At 38.8% G+C, this 21321-nt stretch overlaps 1 protein-coding gene across 2 annotated transcripts in view; it reads left to right on the forward strand.

Moving 5' to 3' along the window:
- Nucleotides 1-21321, forward strand: part of ptpn4a (protein tyrosine phosphatase non-receptor type 4a) — a 65399-nt gene that overhangs the window by 25774 nt on the left and 18304 nt on the right. For both annotated transcript variants that reach the window (XM_074694494.1, XM_074694495.1), the window contains exons 2-11: nucleotides 144-298; nucleotides 7777-7884; nucleotides 8389-8431; nucleotides 9101-9179; nucleotides 10643-10687; nucleotides 10788-10840; nucleotides 13935-14055; nucleotides 14229-14316; nucleotides 15011-15099; nucleotides 20762-20825. In XM_074694494.1, coding sequence (XP_074550595.1) covers nucleotides 161-298; nucleotides 7777-7884; nucleotides 8389-8431; nucleotides 9101-9179; nucleotides 10643-10687; nucleotides 10788-10840; nucleotides 13935-14055; nucleotides 14229-14316; nucleotides 15011-15099; nucleotides 20762-20825 — 828 coding nt within the window. In that variant the 5' untranslated portion in view covers nucleotides 144-160. The remainder of the gene's footprint in view (nucleotides 1-143; nucleotides 299-7776; nucleotides 7885-8388; nucleotides 8432-9100; nucleotides 9180-10642; nucleotides 10688-10787; nucleotides 10841-13934; nucleotides 14056-14228; nucleotides 14317-15010; nucleotides 15100-20761; nucleotides 20826-21321) is intronic.

Consider the following 21321-nt stretch of genomic DNA (forward strand, 5'->3'; position numbering starts at 1 on the left):
TCATTATGTGACTGTACATTAGCTAAATTGTGCCAAAGCAAATCAAACTGCATGTAGGATGATGGTGCTTCATTTCAATTTATCCTTCTCTGTTTTATGCTGTTTTATGTTTTATCTTCTTCTCTCTGCTTGTTTTGTTACAGACCCTGGTAGGAGCGTGATGAGCGCGCGCTTCCGCTTGCCTGCTGGCAGATCCTACAATGTCCGGGCGACGGAGCTGGAGCGAGACAGGCAGCACACACAGGTTGTGTGCAACGTACTGCTGCTGGACAACACAGTCCAGGCATTCAAAGTCAGCGTAAGTACTTTTCTTCCTGATCCACTTCCTCTATATTTACGGGTTCAAAACCTGTGAGGGTTTTGGAATAACACTGCCTGTGGATTATTCATCTACTTGGATCTTTTACTTCTACTGAACTCCAATTCATTCTTTCTGTAATAAGAACAAAGTAACTGGTTGTTTCAGGATTGCTCCAAGACTACAACATGAAAGGGCATGAAAAATGTTCTTGTTGTGACCCATCAATAGAGGGATGCTAATTAATCTTAATAAAGAGCAAATGAGTACAGCTTGTATGCCATATTTTGTGAATGTCTCTGCACAACTCAGTTGATACTTCCCAACACTAAAATTACTTTCATCCATATTTGTGGATCACTATCTCCCAGTCTCTCTTCTTCCTGCTCCAAACCCCTCCCCCCTCCCTCCTCCCCACCCCTGCCTCTCGCTGAATGAATGACTCACTCTCTGTCAGTCTCTCTGTCCGTGTCATTGATCAGACCCTTGCAGCGGCAGTAACTTCCTGGAAAGACAAGCCAAGCCATCCTCAGAGCAACAATACGTCTATTGATCCCCTCCAAGGCCAACTTGATTCTAGGCGAGAGTGAAAGTCCAGAAGCGGTCACTTATCGTCATGGGAACCAGAGAGCTCATGGTGCACATGAGGGCTTTTATTGATGATCTAAGATAGAGGGAGAAACCTTTGGCTGAAATGTTGCGAGTAGAAAAGCTGGATAGATGGAAGGAACTGAGGCAGCCTAGCCCACAACTGACCCACCTCTGGACTGATACAAAAACAGGGTCATATCAGAGCAAATTACATTGTAGTATGACACATCAAACAAATCTTGCACTGTCTGCAAGAGTGGTTAGTGATAAAGGAGGTCCAAATTATCAGGAAATCAGAGCTGGAAATGGCAAGCATTAAACATTACTTTAGCGTGGAACACAACCTGTGAATAAAACATGACTTCAAGTAACAAAAAGAAAAAAAATCAAAGTAAGAGGTTCAGTTGCTGGTTTAGTTTTGTGTTTGACGCATAAAAAGCTACAGTGGTTGTCTATTTGACCCCCAACCACGACCCTGTGCTGCACATCACCCCCCACTCCCTCGCTTTTCAGCTGTTTGATCTAATATAAAATTGCTCGGTAAAATAAAGCTGGAGATGTTTTCTAAACATGTTGACCTTAAAGCTAAAGCCCTGACCTCTCAGGACTCATGTGAGGAGCGTAATTTATTGTTGCAAAGTCTGCCTCAAGTGCTCATGCACCTCATGATGTGACAGTGGGACAGACCTTGACACTCTCACACCTACATATATGGACTTGTGATTGGACTGTAATTTTTGCCATTACAGATTTTGTGATTCATTTTTAACCAGTACAAATCATAATAGTCATTTCCTTGGAAAAGGAAATGCTATACAATTGAACTTCCTAAGTCATTTCCAGTATGCTTTGTGTTTACTCAGAGTTTTGAAGCCTATTGTTGAGAGGGGGGTGTACTGGAAACGCTGAACTGAACCTAGCGTTGTTGAGGTTAGGATGAGGTAAAGAGACAGGCTTTTTGCCTCTTTATTGAAAGCTACAGGGTGCCTGCCTTTCAGTCAAGTTGATAGTTTGGTAACTTTAAAAATAATGAGTTGTAAAAATAAAAGTCACCCCTGTACAGTGTGTGCAGACAGAGAAATTGCCATTTTTAAATTTGGTGTGTTGGTGGTTTCTGGTGTTTTTGCAGCTAGCCTTAAGCAGAATCTTGAAAAGTACAGTTTTTAGCACTGCTGCATAGACTTCATCGTTTTTTAGACTCACTACTTTTCAGTGAAATGTCTCTCAAAAGAAAGAGCACATTTTCATGAGAAACGAAACTTTCAGTGCTGACACTTGAGTCAGAGATTACCATCAGATCAGAGCACCCTTATTGAAATGTCTTAGAAATTTAAGGTTAAAAAGTTTTTTTTTCTTTTTCCTTTTAGTAAAGGCAAAAAAGAAGTACCTATGACATATTCCACTCTATGTTGGTAAACAGTTGATGACCTGCACCCTGGACTGCTTTTGTTCTAGTTTAACAGTCAGAGCTCAAAACAGTGTGCGTGCCATTTCTGTGACTGTGTAAGCTGAACTTCAGACGATGATGGCTGTGCTCTGTTTTTGAAAATGATTCCTTTTTAATTACGAGTTAGAGACAGACTTTGAATTAGTGTGAAAACTGTGGATACGGGCGCAGCATATTTTTGTTTGTGCTGCGGGCTGGGTGTGGCTGTGAGAGCCTGCCGAGCTACTTCTTCATCCAGAAACGCGGAGGTCTGTCATGTACGCTTGAACAGTTATTCCTCCTTTATATTTCTCCTTTAGCTATAAATGTATTTACAATGGCTGTTGTTTTTGTAGATTACGTCTGGTAAAGGGATTTAATCCTCAAGGCTAGCTTTTGGGTAAACAATCTCACCACAAGGACTATAGAGCAGCCTTTCAGGGCTTTTTGGATTAAATCACATGATTTTTCTCAGCAAGTTTGCTCTGTTGTTATTAAATTGCATTCTTATTACATCCTTTGGTACAAGTTCAAGCTCTGAGGATTTGAGCCTACTTAAAGCCTACTTAAAGAAGGTGAATACAAATAAAAAAAGCTCAGCTTTATCTCTAATGTCACGTTAATGCGTCTGTATTTATAACACGACACCCAAAAACTCACTGTTTTCAGGAGTAACATTCCTAAACAGATAGACAGAGGTATACGTCGGCGACTTCTCGCTCATGTAGTCTTCTTCCTGCCTCGACAAGCAGCCGCACTCATTCCTGAATTTCCATCATTCTTCTACACAAACACATTCATGCAACACATTCAGTTTTTCCTCCACATCTTGGAGATTAAAACAAAACAAGATGTGTCATCTTTTAAGAAAATTTGGGATTTTCCCTCTGCTTTCTCAGTGTGATTGATGTTTGGGGTCTTTTTTTTTTCGAGACTTCAAGCATTGCTTTCTCTTTCTTCTGATTGCACTCTATCACTGTGTTTCCTTCTGTTTTGCTCTCACGCACACAAGACGCTTTTTTAGTCAGTGACGCTGCCGGACTGATGAAAAATGACACAAAGAGCGTTTGTCTCTCACAATCACATCGTTAATCACTCCTTTTTTTTACCCTCTTCTTTCTCTGTGTCTTTGTGACCCTCTGTCTCCCGTCCCTCCACTTGAGCTTTAGTTTATGTTGTTGTGTTCTTTTTATCTTTGCACTGTTTACTTGTGCTGTGTAAAAGCATTTTAAAAAATGTGTGAAAAAGTAAAGTTGACTCCCTTTCACAATGTATGGCTGTGTTTTCCTCCTGCAGTGCCAGCAACTGCATATTTGGGGTGGCATGCTTTTGGAATACAAGTAGAGGCGAGTCAGGAAACACACAGACACACACATGTGCATGCACTCACACATACAGAGGGGTGATGGGTTCCTGGGAGCAAAGTATAAAGAAGGCTCACACATCGGCTTGAAAAGTGACTTTATACAAAGAGGAAACAGTACAGACACACACACTCACACACACGCACGCACACACATAGACTCTCAGACATATCTATGAATAGCCCTGCATGGGGAAACATCACATTAGAGGTTTGCGTGTTTCTTCACATCCCCATTTTGTCTGTATGACCTAATTTTTTGAAATCGGTCAGCAGTAAATTAAATCATCAGACTTCAAGTTTTTTTTTATTGATGAGCTAAACTAAAGAGTTAGTTATTGAAGCAATCAGTGTGTTCACAAGTTGTTTTTTTCATAGTTATTTTGTCATGAATATAAAATGGATTCCTGATTTTTGCGTTACTTTTTAAAAAGCAGGTTAACCTCAGAAAAAACTTGGTGTTAGTTTTTAGGTTTGTGGATTTTGCAAGCAAAACAAGTGAGCAGACATTAGTTGCTATGGCTGTACTTTGCTGAGGCACGTGAAAGATAAGACAACCTAAAATAAGATCATCCTTTATTCATCCCACAGTGGGGAAATTTGTGATATTGTAACAAGAAAACTCCTCTTGTTGAAAAGTGGAGGAGCACAAATATGCAGTTCTTGAAGCAGACTCAAAGCACAGACTGTATTAAATATAGTGTTTGTGACATCACCCATATGTTTCTGATGGGTTTTTTTAGCCTGTTGTCACCAGAGTCCATGTTAAAAATGCAGAGCTCTGTAATATCTGACAGATATTAACATGTCTTAAACTTCATTTTTCAGAGATTCAGACGTGATAGTGTAGCTGTAGGAAGTGAGCATGAACAAGTGTTGACTCGCTGAATCACCAAGGCTCTGACAGCACTAGATTGCAAGCAGACACACTTACACACCCAGCACTAGAAGACTGCCGGTGATCCTAGAGGGCTGCCATGTCAACATGTCCATTGTCAACTATCATACCATCTATTCCCACACACACACTCTGCTCACACATGCTGTGCTGTAAAAGTGTGTCACCAGGGTAAAGGAGAGCGTTAGACGAGAGCACCAACTATGTTTGTGTGTGTGTTCTCCCATGGGAGCCCTGATGGAGTTACACACTCACACTCTCTCTCTCAAAGTCGCAGCAGGATCAGGTGTGAATTTCTGCTCCACTTGCAGTCCCACAGTTTGTCCTCTCGCCCTTCCTACTCTCTCATGAAACGATGGGATATTAATGATGTGTTTAATAAATAATTTGTCAGGCTGCTTCCTGTTTCCCTACACCTCCGTCTCACTCTTGTCCCTCTGTCATGGTGTTCTCAGCCACTCTGGTAGTTTTCAAATAGCTTTTTTTTATCAGTATCAACCACTTTTCTCACCTTAAATACAACTTCTCACCCTCTGGTCTGCAGTGTTATGCTTATAATTACCTCCACCAAGGGGTTATGTTTTTGGGAGAGTTTGCCTGTTTGTCTGTGAACAATATAACTCAAAAAGTAACAAACGGATCTTGATGAAATTTTCAGGAAATGTTCAAAATGGGATAAGGAAGGAGTGGTTAAATTTGGAGGTGATCCAGATCACCGTCTGGATCCAGGATTTTTTTTAAGGATTGTTTATCATCGTGAGATAGGGCTGTTTTCACCATATGTGTGTATAAATTATAGAGATGCACGATATTGGATTTTTGTCGATATCCGATATGCCGATATATCGAAACCCCTTTTGGCCGATACCGATACCGATAATCACAAGTTTGTTTGTTTTTTTCACTGTAAAGAAAGCTAAGTATATCCTGTACTGGAATTTATATGTTACTCTTATTGTGACGGTCTTATTTGTTTAAGAAACACGCATAAAACAAGACAAAAAACATTTGATTTTACCATAAATAAGAAATGTATTATTTTTTCAAACTCAAGACATTCAGTATTGAAATACAGAAAAATACTTTCTTTAGATCACATGAACTTTAAATGTACAATGCATTTTTAAACATAACCAAGTTACATTTGATTATTTTAGAGCTACTGTAACAATCTGGTGACAGACACAGAGCTCTGCTGTACAAATAAATGAAGTGCTACATTTTATTTAAGAAGCTTATTTTTCAGATGGAAAATAATAATAATCCTAACTGAACAGCACCTTATCGGCTGTGCCTATCGTCAGAAATTTCCATATCTGCAGATACCAATAAACATGTTTTTAAGCTTTTATCAGCCAATACCGATATTGTGCCGATAATATCGTGCATCCCTAATAAATTATTGTACAAACCTGCAACTAACACCAAATTGTAGCATGCAGTCTGCTGAGAGGGAGTATAACATTAAAGTAAGACTGTAGTGTTGCGTTACAATCACAATATGCTTGGTGGAGGTCTGCACTCTCTGATTGCTTTTCTAGTTTTTTAACTGTCATTTTTGAAATTCAGTTCACATTTCTATTATTTCTGCATTAAAAAAAAACAGGTCTGGTATCTGGATTAAATGGGACTTTTTCCTGAGTTAGTTGTTTTGCCCGTGCTTTTGATTGTAAGGCGATCTTGTGTGCTTAAGCAGCTTTTCTAAGTTTGTAGGGAAAACAATGATTATGACCGACAATACAGCTTAGGCAGGGGTCGCAGACAGAAGTTTAAAGCTAAAATTGTACCCAACTAATTGAAGAAAAATTTTGCAGAAAGACTTATGTTCTTTGTTGAAATATCTCTTAAAACAGAGAAACTCTTCAATTGGGGCTTTATTTTGTTAGAGGGCAAATTAGCTACTGCAACATAATGTTAAAGGATGTTGCTTTATCCCAAAGAAACACAAAAGATTTTGTCCACTGCAATCACAGAATTAACGCAACATAAAGTTCCTTACAGTAGCTTTAAATTGAAGAAATTACAGCTCTCTCTGAAGCATGCTCACATTTTTTCCACTTCCTGTTTGGTTATAGCAAAACACATCCTGTCCTCAGTGTGCGTATAAAAAGTGAAAGTTTGAAGTAACTTAGTTAAAGCTCCCACTCATTGATTCACTTTAATCTAATTACTCTCCTGAACTCTAAGTCTGTGCTTCTGGATGTTACTCGTTAAGTGTCGTTCTTCTGTGAAGCCTGACCACAGACTAACTTTTGTGTCTTTCTTAGCTTTTGTATTTGGCTCTTTTTTTTATGGCCAAATGTTCTGTTGTAAGCTTCTGACTCCTCTGTACCTGCTGCTGTCTTCTCTTCAGACAGCTTTCAGAGAACAGTTGGCAAAACATTCTGCCTCCTCCTATTTCATCATCACTTAGTTAAGGAAGCTGAAAAGTTAACTGTAGTGAACATTTAAAAAATCTTCAATACTTAACTGTAGATTTTTGTCTTAGTTCACTATTCCTGCAAATGATCTGACACATTGAAAAGTTGCCTTCAGTTTATTTTTTAACTTTAGAAGAATTTTAAACTTTAATATAACACTTGTAAAAGCCAAAGTACATCTATACATCCCATAGGAAACCATTTTTCCATTCCTTCCTGCCACATTTTTTAAGAGATTGTACTGTTTGATGGATTTTATGTCATTTTCATGCTGGCTTTTTGTATTTCCTATGACTCCTTAACTTTGCTCTGTTGGTATAAATATGTCACATAGTGTTACATGGTCACTGAATCAGCCACACAGGAAAATATGTGACAATGGCCCTCAGGCACGCATCTGCTTAATCCCTCATACATGTTCTTCCCATGTGGATGTATAGATATTAACTGAAACTCGACATGGATAAAACACTCTTCGCAAAGCTCTGAGAACCGTTTTGCAAGCAGTGGGAGCAATTTAATTATTTAGATTCCTCCGCAGAAAAAGGAATTTCTTTGTGTAAGGAGTTCTGGCACTGTGCTTCTCTCTTCTCATTAGTATGTGACAGGATGTGGTCTAACTACTTCCTTTCACACTCACATGACCACGTTTTTTCTCCTGTGACCTTTCACCAAAACTGTGAAGACGTGATTTAGACATCTTTGTGTGAAGTGTGTGAAATTGTGTCCTTCTATTTTTGGGAGCAAAAACTTGAACTTGTTTTCTTTTCTCCTTTGCAGAAGTCGGATCATGGCCAATTGTTGCTTGATGCCGTCTTTAAGCACCTGGAGCTGACTGAGAGAGACTACTTTGGCCTGCACTTAGCTGATGACTCCTTAGATTCACCAGTCAGTATAAGTTTTATTTTATTCATACTTCTGTTTTGGTTTGAGTAAAGCAAACATGACAAATGATATAACTTTTTAAAATTAAGTTATCATAAGCTATTGTGTGAATGTATTTCTGTGCAAAATACTGTACTTCAGCTTTCTAGCCAACCAATGTAGGCTCTATAGTTATTATTTCACAGCTTTGCATTGTTAGTAATGGCTAATACAGAAAATAACATTTTAAAAGGTTATCCTCCAACCTGTGCATGAGTGTGTCTCCAGAGATTCCCTACTTGATTCAGTCTCATAAAATGACTCTTACTATGACTCTGTGTATTACACTCAGGAATCATCTCAGTGTATGCACTGTATTGATGTGGGTTTGTATAGATTGTGTTTGGGTATGTCTGTGAAGTGTGTGTGTGTGTGTGTGTGTGGCCAGTGGTGAATAATTAACAGTGTGTTTTCATGCTGTGAAAGCGTTCTGGTGTCTCTAAGAGTCTCTAAATCAATATTTTACAGCGCTGGCTCGATCCCAACAAGCCCATCAGGAAACAGTTAAAAAGTAGGTGAAATCCACTACACACCACCTCGACTTAACCAGTTCACGACATTTTCAGGAATCAGCACAAAGTCGTACAGCTGAGACAGTTCTTTCAAGTCCAACTTAGTTGCTTGGTTTTCAGAACATTGTTTGAAGCAGTCGTGTGCACTTCATCCATCCTTACAGTTAATAATCCACACTCTACCTAGAGCCAAAGTGTCCAGTTAAAAATTCTCAATCTGCCTTAGGGAACGGGTAAACTTCATTTCAACTTGACTCTTTTTTGATAATGAGTATGAGAATTTGTAACATGAAGAACAATTAAGACGTAGCCCAAGTGAGAAACACAGTCCCCCTTGAGCAATGATTGAACTGTGTTTCAACTCGGTTATATGCTGGGTGACTGATTCATTGAAGAACAACAAGAGAATTTTGCCTTGAACACAGTTCTTTGAATTAGACTTGTGTAATGTACGCTTTCTTATTTTACCCTTTGGCTCAAAAAAGATGTAAGTTTCAAACCAGTGTCAGTAAAGGAGTCAGTATCTCTTCGTGCCTTAAAAACATGAAGAACTTTCACATAATTCAGTACCAACACTATCAGAGACGTCTGGAAGAGAAAGTTCACACACTCCTTAAAAATCTGTCCTGTGTTTCACCCATCTGACTCCTCACCTTTTAATTTTCCAGGAGGGTCCCCCCATAACTTGAGCTTCAGAGTCAAATTCTTTGTGACTGACCCCAGCAAACTTCAAGAAGAATACACACGGTAAGAATACAACGTTTACAGAAAGAATGACCGCAATTTTTAGCATGTAAGGGCTCCAATCTTTCATATGCTCTAGTGTTTAAGGGGTCTTCTGCTGCTGTAACGCATGTGTTTTAAGGTTGGATGAGTTGCTTGTTCAGAGATAGTCTTCCCCTGTCATTCTCCTATGAACTAAGCATCAACAAGGCATTTTGTCCCAAATCCCTGGATTTTTTTCTCCTTTTGGGACCAATCTCTGTAAAGTTGGCTGATCAGCAGTATCTGAAATGCTTTGACTAGTTTTTCCGTAACCAACAACCATGCTACGTTCATCATGCATTTAATTGCTGCCATGTGATTGGCTGATTAGATATTGCTATTAATGAGCAGTTCAACAGATGTACCTAATTAAGTGGTCAGCAACTTTATACTACATTGTTAATCTTAATTATTGATAATCCTGTTTCTACTCTTGACTGGTGCATTATGAGGAGAGTTTGTTGTGAGGCTGAAAAAAGAGGACACAAAAAGTGGGCTCACTCTTAACTATTTTTACCTGTATTGGGTCACATGAATGATAATAATAATAAAAAAATCCCTGTATATTAATTTTGTAGTCGCTGTATACCCAGTTTTGCATTCACACATTAAGCCAGCAGTGATACAGACATTACTAGCACCAAGCTAAGTGTCTGATTATTCAAAGGCAGATTTATCCTCAGATTACTGAGCTGGCTAGCTGCCACTGAAGTAAACAAATGGTGCAATTAACAAGCTGGACGTCACATGTGCAAACAGGGAACATCATGTCCCACAGTTCATGGTACATGTTATATACTGCATGTGAGTTTAAAACAATGTGTTTATCTTCTGTAGATGTATAAGTGTGTGTAAAATAAACAACAATAAAAATGTGGGTGATCTGAAAACAGATTTTTGGAGTAAATTAATACCCAGAACCAAAGCTTCATCCTCCCATGAATACACACTCATTAAAGAAAAACATGAAACCTGTATGATTCATATCACGGCCGTTATGACAACTCCAGCCCACAGCTCTATAAACATAAGGTCGACATCAGTGCGCTCTATATGAGCAACATGCAGAGGAGGCATCACAGCGCCATAGCGCCTTTCCCGCCTCGCTCCCTGAGCCTCATTAATACTTTGTATACAGCTCATTACAGCAGGGAGCAGGGATCTGACATGCTGATCTGCTGTTATCCACAACTCTGTCAGGTCTGAAACTAAAAGTCTCCCTTTTTGAAAACTATTCTATCCACGCGTTAATACTCAGGGGGTATGCTGTTACTTTTTAATGGAGTTTTTCAGGAACATTTATTTTAAAAGGACATCATAGAAATGTCATCTACTAACAAAAACCTCCATCATGGATGTCTACCTTTACATGAAATTATAACTAATCTGTACAAAAAAAGCCCCTGCTGGTCTCAAGCCTAATAAAGTGTTTTGTTCACCCTCAGGTACCAATATTTTCTTCAGATCAAGCAAGACATATTAACTGGAAGGTGAGTGTGCTGTTATTTGTGTATCAGATGTTTTACAACTTGTATTCCAAACTTAACATCTAAATATCTCACTGTGTGTTTCTGTGTCTGTGACTTCCAGATTACCCTGTCCACACAACACAGCCGCACTGCTGGCCTCATATTCTGTTCAATGTAAGTAGTGCTCCCTGGATGCATCCACTCTGCACAGCAATGGAAAGGCAATTCATTAGGCCTCTCTTAAGCTGCACACACTGTTAAATGTAATGACTGTGGTTGCTCTAGTGCATTTATAGCTGCTGCTCTGAAGCCATTATGATTCAATTAAGCAGTGTGGTGATATTTGATGGTGTCTGCAATGACATAAATATTCAATTAATGCTAGTTTTTTTTTAATGTCAGGGCTTCTTTTGGCCAAATGTGGTTCAGTAGCAAATGAAAACAAAAAATGAGCAACTGTATGCATTGTTGGAAGCAGATATTTTAAAGAAAACAGTCAGTACTTTGTTTAAAAATATTTTTAATACACTTGCAGATACACATAAATACATGATACATCATAGAAGCTCTTCCTCTTCCTCCTCCGCTCCTCCTTGCCAACATTTAGCCAAACTGCTACTTTAAAAACCTCTCTTCAGACCCACAGTCGGTCCATGCCAGCGGACTTTCAGCCCTTAGCGCTAATCTCATCTACTGTTGTGATGTAGCGTGTGGGTTAAATGCTGACTGGGCCCCTCTGTCATCACAATAATGACTCCTGACACACTGCTCTGTCTGTCCGTCTCACTCGCTCTTTCTCTTTTTACTGCAGCTCTTTGTTTTCACACAGCCTGTTTTGCCTTCTGTCTGTCTCTTTCTTTTATCTCTGTTTAGTCTTTCTCATCACTCCCTGCTTATCCCTTTTTTCACACTCACAAACCCCTCTCTCTTTCTCCTCTGCTGCTGCCTCCCGCCTTTCTCCTCCACCTCCCTGGCATATTTTGTAGGGAATTTGCTCAGCTACTGTATATAGGTCAGTGAAGAGATTTGGTCTAGACTACCAACATCATGACACTACTGCTTTTACCCCCATGCACGCACACGCTCTGTTGCTAGGTGCATGTTGTCACTTCTCTTAGTGCCAGCCCAGATTATGAAGATAAATGTTTGCTTTGGGAAAAAGGGCTTGAAGCAGCTGCTATGCTGCTAATTCAGTCAGCTGGGCCCAAGTGCCAGCCGTGATCGCTCTAAATCCTACACTAAAGCATGCATTCTCAAAACACCACAAATCCCACCCAGCAGGCTTGAAGTCTTGTTTAAAATTGACCAAATGCTGCCTGAAATGCGTAGCATCCCCCATCGCAGTACTGAGGCATTTTGAAAGAGATCTCAAAATAACCCATTTTTGTTCTTCCATTTTCAAACATGAGATGTGGGCTTGTGTAAGGCAGCGTTGCATACGAACAGAAATGTTGCATCATCAAACATTGAAACACCTTTAAAGCTGGTTGTCATTGATTTGCATACATCTGCCTGTTAATTCATGCACACTGACAGTGGCTTGTGCTGAGGACCAAACACACACTTAGATTTTCTGTCAGTATTTTGTTGACATTTTAAGGAAATTATGCACTAACACACCAAGAATAGGATTTCCCTTAAATTTATAAATCCATCTCCTCAAATGGAGACTTTGAGATCTTGTACTAAAGGTTAATTGGTTGATAGAATCGTTATAACGACTTGGTTCAGGCTTTTCTTTCCACTGAAAGTCAATCTTCTGGCATAAAAGAGAGATCAGACTGTCAGCTAGTCTTTGAGCTGTAATAGCCCTGACGTTAAACCGTGTTTAAGTAATAACTGCAGCATAAATAAAACAACATTAGCCCACTGTGTGAAGATGTAAGCTATTGAGCAGACATAAATTTCTCCCTGGAGTCTACACATCAATAAGTGGTTCAGCTTGGATTGATCCGGCGGTCAATATGCTTAGGCTACTGGCTGGTAAGGTTAGTCCAGGGACTACTTGAGCCAATTGATGATTTTGAGCTTCAGCTGCCAGCTAGTGAGCTAATGGCTTTGGGGATTTGCTTTGAGCTCATTCTCCCCAAGGACTCTGAGGGTTAAAAGAGATCTTGGAATATTTTCGAGTGTCTTATTATATGAAACTCTCTGTTACAGTCCTGCTGTGTGAAATCGATCTCTTGAGGGGCTAGAAGTTTCATAATAGTTTTTAAATATTTGTTGTATTCACAATCTTAAAAGTCATCTTTACAAGCCAGTGCAGCATGTGATGCGTTTTATCAATGAATAAATAAAGATGTTTCTGTTTTTTAAGATAGTCATTTATACCAATTCTCCCATTTGAGGTCACAGAGGGTGGAGCCTGTCCCTTTTAGAACATTAAGTGGTGTTTTAATTTTAAAAACAACGAATGAATCTAAAATTGCTTTGAGTAGTTTTTAATACATATCACATGGGGATATTATGAAGAATATAAAACTAAACTATGATGCATTCTGAGGACTTCATCCATGTTTCAGTAGCTTGGAGTCACTTTTCACACCATAACACCTGGAGCTGACAAAAACACGTTAACTCTCAGGCTCAAGTAGGATGTTTGTTTTGGAGTTATTAAACCCATGTGGATCACAGCTCTGTATAAAGTTACAGTGGAAAAGTAAATACAATTTGAGTGCTCCACCAATCAGAAATGCTCACCTTTTATAGCCCCTGGACTTCTGGGAAAATGACCTCTCTGTTAGGGTAATTTCAAGGGGTAAGATAATTACCCCAGAACTAAATTTAGATTATAGTTCCTGCAGTTAAAAAGCACAAAGTTCTGCAAAAAGTCACCAATTCCTGGAAAAAAGTTCCTGCAGTTAAACACTCTTTTTAGACAGGTGACCAGTCTATCATGGGGCCAACATGTAGAGACAACAAACCATCCACACAAACATCATGTACATTATGCTGTTTTGAATAAACTGTTCAAGTTTTAATACCATTTGTTCCACTCATATTATTTCTTGACACCAGGCAGAACAAGTGTCTCTCTTTAAACAAACAAATCTTTGAATAAATTCACCCCAGAATGATACAAGTTACTACAACAAATGTCTTTGTAAATGGATTATTATGAATCACACCTGTTCACAAACAGTTCCGACCTTAATGTCATTCTTGTTTTTGTTTCATCTGCGTTTTTCCTCCACTTTGACTGTGAAATAAAGAGAGCAGTGATGCAATGACTGTTTCTGTCTTTCTCTTTGTCTCTGTCTCTCTGTAGCTGAGCTCGGGGACTACAGTGAAACAGAGCATTCATCAGGCTATCTGTCAGAATACTGCTTCATCCCCAACCCCCCACAAGACTTTCACAAAGAGGTCTCCAAACATCACCAGCAGCACAGGTACACTGTTGTATACATGCTCGAACAGACATTACAGAGACCCATGAATTCAACTTGCATTGGTGAACTCACTGTTCACAGACCAAATATAATCGACCCTCACTGTTTATGTCACAGATACTGGTTACATGATACACATACAGCGTTTAACAACTGTCTCTCTCTTCTCTCAGTGGTCTATCTCCTGCCGAGTCAGAGTTTAATTATCTGAACACAGCACGTACGCTGGAGCTCTACGGGGTAGAGCTGCACTATGCAAGGGTAAGTAAGGTTTTACCTGATGACTTTTAACACCTATCTGCTTCTCTGTGTGTGTGCCCCCATGTGTGTGTGGGCTTGTCTGTGGCCTCATCCATTTTCTTAGCCAAAGCCTTGTAACCTTGTGGCAGGGTTTCCAAAGTCTCTCTCTCCTCTCTCTGGTCCACAAGCAGCTGAGGACCAGAGAGAGGAGAGAGAAGTGGACCAATATTAGCACGTTGTGTAGAGTCAATGTATAGCTCGCAAAGAGAGGACATGGTTCAGGATCAGACAGGCCAAGGTGATAGAATTAGGGCCCCAGGAGCAGGGTCTGTAGTCCTTTATTTTGCTCTTTGAAACAGTAGAATTACATTTTTGCTATCACTTACTAATGATTAAAATTTGAATTTCAAATATTGTTAAAGCAAAGTAACAATCAAGAAATATATAAAAGAAGAAGAATCAAAACTTTAAATCTGCTTTGTTCTTTTTAAAAAAAGTCAAATTTTAAATATGAACTTGAAAATTAGAACACAAATTGCCTCACAGATTCGAATAGTTTTGTGACGTTTTGGTTTCTTTTAGTGTTGCCTAATTATCTACTCTTACTTCAATGCGTTCGTCCCTCCATTCTGAGCTTTGCCTTCCTGCAGTACCAGCAGATTTTACTCTCACTGTTTCTGTTCTGTTCAGCTCTTCTCTGTTCATTTTTCCTTAGGACCAGAGCAACACAGAGATTCTTATTGGGGTTATGTCTGCCGGGATTGTGGTTTACAAGAACAGGGTACGGATCAACTATTTCCCATGGTAAGTGACACAGCCACACACAAAACATCAAATTACATGAGTCATTAAATGTGCTGGTTCTCTAGCCAAGTGTTGCTACAATATTTATCTGTGGCTATTTTTAATCTAGTAAACAGTCATGGAGAAGTTAGATGAAACTGTGACAACGACAAAAAAACAACAACAAAAGAACAACTTGAAAAAGAAGCTTTGAAAGGCAACTTTCAAGAGTAACTTGTTGTAAATTTTCATATATGGAGACTGAGTGATGTACTGTTGAGACAACAGGAATGGCTTGTAAGTGGAAATGGTGTAAATTGAAATCTGTTTAGATTATATTAAGATAAAGTTGCAGAAGTGATATGATTGACATACACTAGCCGTTTGCTTGGCAGTAAGACTATAGCCTCAACTTCACATTTTGCTGGTTTGTAGACCAGCTAATGGTTATCCAGAGTTAGCATTTCATATATAGTGACCACCTTGTTTGGGCCAATAACCTCTCTCAAAAAACAGTGGGTTACTTCACTGAGAATACAGTCTGTGATATAGGGAGTCGATAAAAAGAGTAGGACTCAGTAAGGAGCCCTGTGGAATGCCTTAGAATCAGTTAGGACTGCAGTGCTTTTGTTGATATGTCTCAAAACTTACTGTTTCAGTTTCAGCCAGTTACAGAAAAGTTGGTCTCAGGTGTGGTTGACTGGACAAAGAATAGAGCACCAACAAAAGCCTTTTCCATTGATAGTTTCATACTAGACACACATTCATGATCACCATCTTCTCTGCTGCCCTGCTCCCTGTAGTTCACAAGTAGATGCTGACAGGAAATTTCCCTTTAGACCCCAAGATATGTACCTCACTGCAGAATCAAACTGTAAATGTTCTTGGTACAGACTGGTCTATTCATAAATCTGCAGTCAATTCCACTAAAACCGTTACTAGGGACCTCGTTTTGCTGAGAAATGTGCTGCATTACATTTCAGTTACCTGTCTTATTAATGTTTAAGCCATAGTTGGTCTTTTCTAGAATTATGTAGATGATTCTGCCAGTTTTTTTTTCTGGGAAGAGAGCTTAATGTTAAACTAGATTTCCTAGAAACATTACCAGCACCAAATCTGTTTGCTGTCTGTCTCGCCTCTTTTTTTTCCTCCTTTCTCTAGTCTCTTTCTGTGTAATTTATTTGCTCTCCTTACTCTTCATATCTATATTCTGGGTTCTCCCTCCAAAGCATTGATTCTTCTGTTAGGATCACATGTAGATGACATGTTTGGTCAGTTTGACATGTTTAGGAGCAACTAAGTAGAGGGTTTTTTACAGGGGTCTGAAATCACCAGATGGTTTTCTTCTGTTGCATTTGTTTTAGCTCAAACCACCAAAGTAAGACAGAGTAAATCATGGTTTTATACTCCTGCATCAATCAACGGTGTAGCCTACACCATAGGTCTGCAAAACTCTTTATTGGGTGCAGAAGCTTGTGCGCAAAGTCTGACTTGCACCTCAGACCCCAAGCCCTGTGATTGATCTGCAGTGCAGGATTCTGTTTCCTGTATTTACAGCACTTTTAAAATCCTCCCAATTTTGCTGGATATTGAATCTCTTTCCTTGTAATAGTTGCTGTTGGATAAACGGCAACATGTATCAGCTTCATCATATGCTAAAAATGGCTGTAAAAAAGCAGGCAGAAGTAAAGCCTCTGTGTACCTTACTGGTCAGAGTAAAACACTGAAAACTGATGAATGAGCGTTGTTCCTGGGGTTAGAATCAAGAGAGAAGTACTATTGGTGTTATCTGTCAGGAGGGAAAAAAATCATTGCACAACCATGCAGATGTATCAGAGCAGGTTTATGGCAGTTTTTGTTGTCTTTTTCCTAGAGGTTACCCAGAGCTGAATTATTGTTAGGGATCTCTTCCTTTACAACACCAACTGATCTTTCAATCTAAGCAGTTTGGAACAAGGTTATAATAGTTAGCTAAAACGAAACTAAAAATGAAAAATAAAATTTAAAATACATTGCAGTTAACTCAAACTAATAAAAACTAGAAAAGAAAACAAAAACGATAAGTTAACTAAAACTGTATCTTGTGTTCACAAAACTAACTGAAACTAACTAAAATGACAGACAAAAATTCCCTTAGTTATAGTTTTTGACAATATGAATAGCCTTTAGGATTTAAATTAATCGGACACATTTTCCCAACCAATTTTAGACAGTTTTAGGCAGTTGTCAGTGCTGCACAGCACCATCATAGCGGCGCATAGGGTCGAGCTTGTTTACTGCACTGACTGGCTGTGCGCTGTGCTGCAATGAAACATAGTGGAGCAATGAATCAGAGCATCTGTAATAGTTTAATTGTTACAGCGTCCAAGTTTTTATTTATTGAACCTCATATTATATTGTTTTTTTAATAATATATGTTAATATTATTTTTATGTAATTTATGTCAATATTATTTTATAAAATGTATGCTTATATTTTTTATACTAAGTTTATATTATTTTCATGTGTTTAAGGCAGCAGCCAAGATTTCGGTATCACCATTGACTGAACAGTGAGCATTATGTTGGACTTGAAAATAAACAGTATGACAAAATATTTACTCTGACCTTTTTGAATCCTGCACCTGGTTAATAAGGTATGAAAAAACTAAACTAAAACTAAGCCTTGTTGCAAAAATCAAAACTAAATAAAAACTACGAAGCCTGCTCTAAAACTAATTAAAACTAAACTGTAATGGAAAATAAAAAGTCAAAACTAACTAAAACTAAACTATAATTACAAATCCAAAACTATTATAACCTTGGTTTGTACCACTACAGAAAGTGGTTTATTCCTAAAAACTGTGTTCACCTGAGTTAGTCCAGCTGTAAGCAGAGCTGCCACATACTTAAGCTGACTTAAGCTCACCTTCATCTAATCTAAAGTAGTTGGAGATGATGATGTGGCTTAATGTCATGCTTACAGCTCGTTCCATTAAGCACCATAAACATGTATGTTACAGGCACACAGGACACCTTTTTAAGCTGTCAGCCAAGATTGTTTTTTTTATGTTGCTAGGCTAAAAACACAACATGAATAGTGAAACTGTAACGAGCAAATCCAGCTCAAATGACAACATTTAGGGTCTGGATTTGGGATAAATAACTGTGGAGTAAACAGCTCAAGCCAGTGTGTTTGCATGTGTGCATATTCCTTCAGCTGAGCTAAATTTAGAGATCAACTGCGGTGTCCCCAACAGCTGTCCTCTGCCATGTGTGAAAAGGAGAAAGGAGTGAGACACATAATAGTCAACAGTGCTCATCTGCCTCTCCTCGTAGATATTCTCTCCCTCTCGCTCTGCACGTTTTATTTGTCTTCACCCTCTTTTTTTAACAAGCAAGCTCATTGTTCCTGTTCCAGTGCTGTCACTTCTCCTGGTATCCTCCTTCTCTTCTTGTCTTTCCATACTCTTTTCATGTGAGGAACTGTAAGATACTGTAAAGGAAGGCTCGAGAACGGGAGAGGCATTTAGATTTTGTGCCTCTTTCCTATTTCTGTTCACAGCAGCTTGACAAATGAGCCACACTTAGATGGGGCATGACTCACGCTCTGCCTAAGCATGTGTGTATGTGTCTGTGTTTGTGTGCGTTTTGTCCATGCAAGTGTGTGTGAGTAAGTATGTAAAATATATTTAGCAGGGAGCGATGAGTCACAGCAGCAACAGAGCTCTAGGAAGGGATTATGTTACTCTGCTGCTCATCAGTAGTCCTCTTACTGTGGCTGTGCGTGTGCTGGCCCAACAGTATTTTAGATCTTCTCCGCATTTACGATGAACATGTAGAACTAGATTACACAGAAGTTAATAGAAAGTAGTGACCACATTGAGCCACAGGGGTCACTCCAGTGTGGTGTTAGTCTTTAAACCCTCACCCTCCGTCTATGGAAAGAGGAAGGGGTTGGAGGTTAAATGAACAGTTGGGGTGTGACGCATGGGTCAGCTTACTGAAGAACAGGCGCTGCATTGAGACATGTGCATGGAAATTCTATTTATTGATTCCTGAAAGGAGAAGTGAGGGTCTGCCTTGCCTGTTATGAATGCTTGGAATACGTTGCACTCACGCTGATGTGTGTCAGGATTAGAGGTGTGAAAAAATATAGATACAGCAATGTAATGTAACACTTTGACCTGTGGTAAAGTATTGATATTTCAACTCTTAATATCAATATATTTGTCCAAAAAAAAAATTCATATTTTAGGAGAGTTGGAAGTACAGTACGTCTTCCACACCTCTACTGCAGTAGATGGTGCTGAAAAGCTAGGCCGCTGTATGTTGCCCAAAAACTGTATAATGAATATAATCCCAAAGTATATTCAAAATATTTTATTCCTAAACTTGATGATGTGGGTGTTGATTCTGTAAACATCAGTGTTTTTTCTGTATTCTTGGGTCAGTTAGTTTGACTTTTTTCAAGTTTAATTTTTACAGTGTAGTAGACTAATGAAAAAAAAATCATTGTTATGTTTTGCGCAATATTACATTATTTTATAACTAACATTAATTACACCAAGTGACGTTTATCAGTTTCACCAACTGACCATGTCTTTCATCCAATAGTTTTTTTTAATCATTAGTTTAATGTCACAGTAGTTGAAGTGACAAACTTGATGCACTTAATGTTGAAACACTGCATCTGACTTTCATTATTTCAAACACAATGAAATTGAAAAATTGTTTTTAATCAAATAGTTAACTGTGTAGAATATTGTAATATATCACAGTATTGTGATATCTTGGTATTATTGTATTGTGACCCAAGTATCATGATACTCACCCCTGGTCTAGATGGCTCCAAAATTCCCTTGAACCTTCAGAACTTGGTTTTATAATTTTCAGTGACTTGCATGCATGTGGTGTACTGCATCTGTATGACCGTAAAACATATGTTGATGCAGAGCCTTGTCTTTGTAAAATGTATCATATCTGCCTATAAAAATTACTATCTACTAGGTTACATCCATATGACACTGCAAAAGAAACACGCATCAATGACGGTTCAGCACAGTGCATTTCAAGCAAGTGGCAACCTGCAGTCTAAAATATGAAGCTTGTATGGAAGTTCTAAAAACTGAGCCCGGCTGCAGAAAAAAATGGAATCAGCACAAATAAACTTGTTTACAGCCTGGTTCAATAAACATTTTTAGTCAAGTTTTTTTTTCTTGATTCCTTATTGTTTAAGTGATTATAGTTTTGTCTGTGTAAAGGTTATTGCTGACTTTACTGGCAGGCAGGCACAGAGTAGCCGTTAGCAAAGAGGCTAAAAGCCCACCTCTTTGCTGCATTAAAACTTGAGCAAAGCTAGCTTGAGTCAGCTTTCAGGACATAGTCCTCATCAACAATAGGCTTGAGGAGTCTTCTTTTTATTAATTAATTTCCATTGATAACGTTTTACCTAGTGCAGCTATATCGCAGGGTTTGGGGTTTAAGTCATCCTAAAGCTTTCCTGAAGAAGTTTAAAAAACTGATACTGAAACACATACAGTTCGGAAAACATCATTTGCCATTGCCATTTAATTGCCAAAGAACACTGAATGGCCTTTTGATAACAAGTGTAGAAGTCACATCACTGTGTCATAGCATGATCAGCTCTATAACTCTGGAGTCATTGAACTAACTGTGGATTGTTTTGTCTTTTCTGCTTTCAGGTTGAAAATAGTGAAAATCTCCTTCAAGTGCAAACAGTTCTTTGTCCAGCTAAGAAGAGAGGCAGTAAGTGCACGCACACACATGCGCACACACACATACACACAATCTCCCTGCCACAGTTGTCCCGTTTTGTGAACATATGGACTTCATCCAAAATGTGTTATATACTAACTGAGTGTGTGTATATGCTCTAGAGCTATATGCATCTGTGTGTATTTAATCAGTGTCAGATTAACCCCCTGCTGGCTGTGTCCTGGTTGACTGTGCGTTAATCCCTGACTGTGTCCTGCATCCGTTGTTTGACACGTGGATCTCTTTTCTCAGCAGACAGCTTATCTGTCACCTTCACAGTCCTGTTTGTTTTCAAAATAAAGTTATCTTCTTTTGTTTTTTTTTCCTTTTGTTTCTCTAAGGTGAGATGGTGTTCACTGCTTGTACTTTTAATGTCTTCCTTCTCTGTTCTCATCTTTTATTCTCTTCCCCTGCTGAAGTCAAGTCTTTTTAATTATTATTATTTCTGTCAGTCTTCTTTACTCAGTTTGTCTTGATCTTTAAACCA

Source organism: Halichoeres trimaculatus, unplaced genomic scaffold (genome assembly GCF_033239565.1).
Source record: "Halichoeres trimaculatus isolate MK-OKI-2021-1 unplaced genomic scaffold, fHalTri1.1 fHalTri1_scaffold_19, whole genome shotgun sequence".
NCBI lineage: Eukaryota > Metazoa > Chordata > Actinopteri > Labriformes > Labridae > Halichoeres > Halichoeres trimaculatus.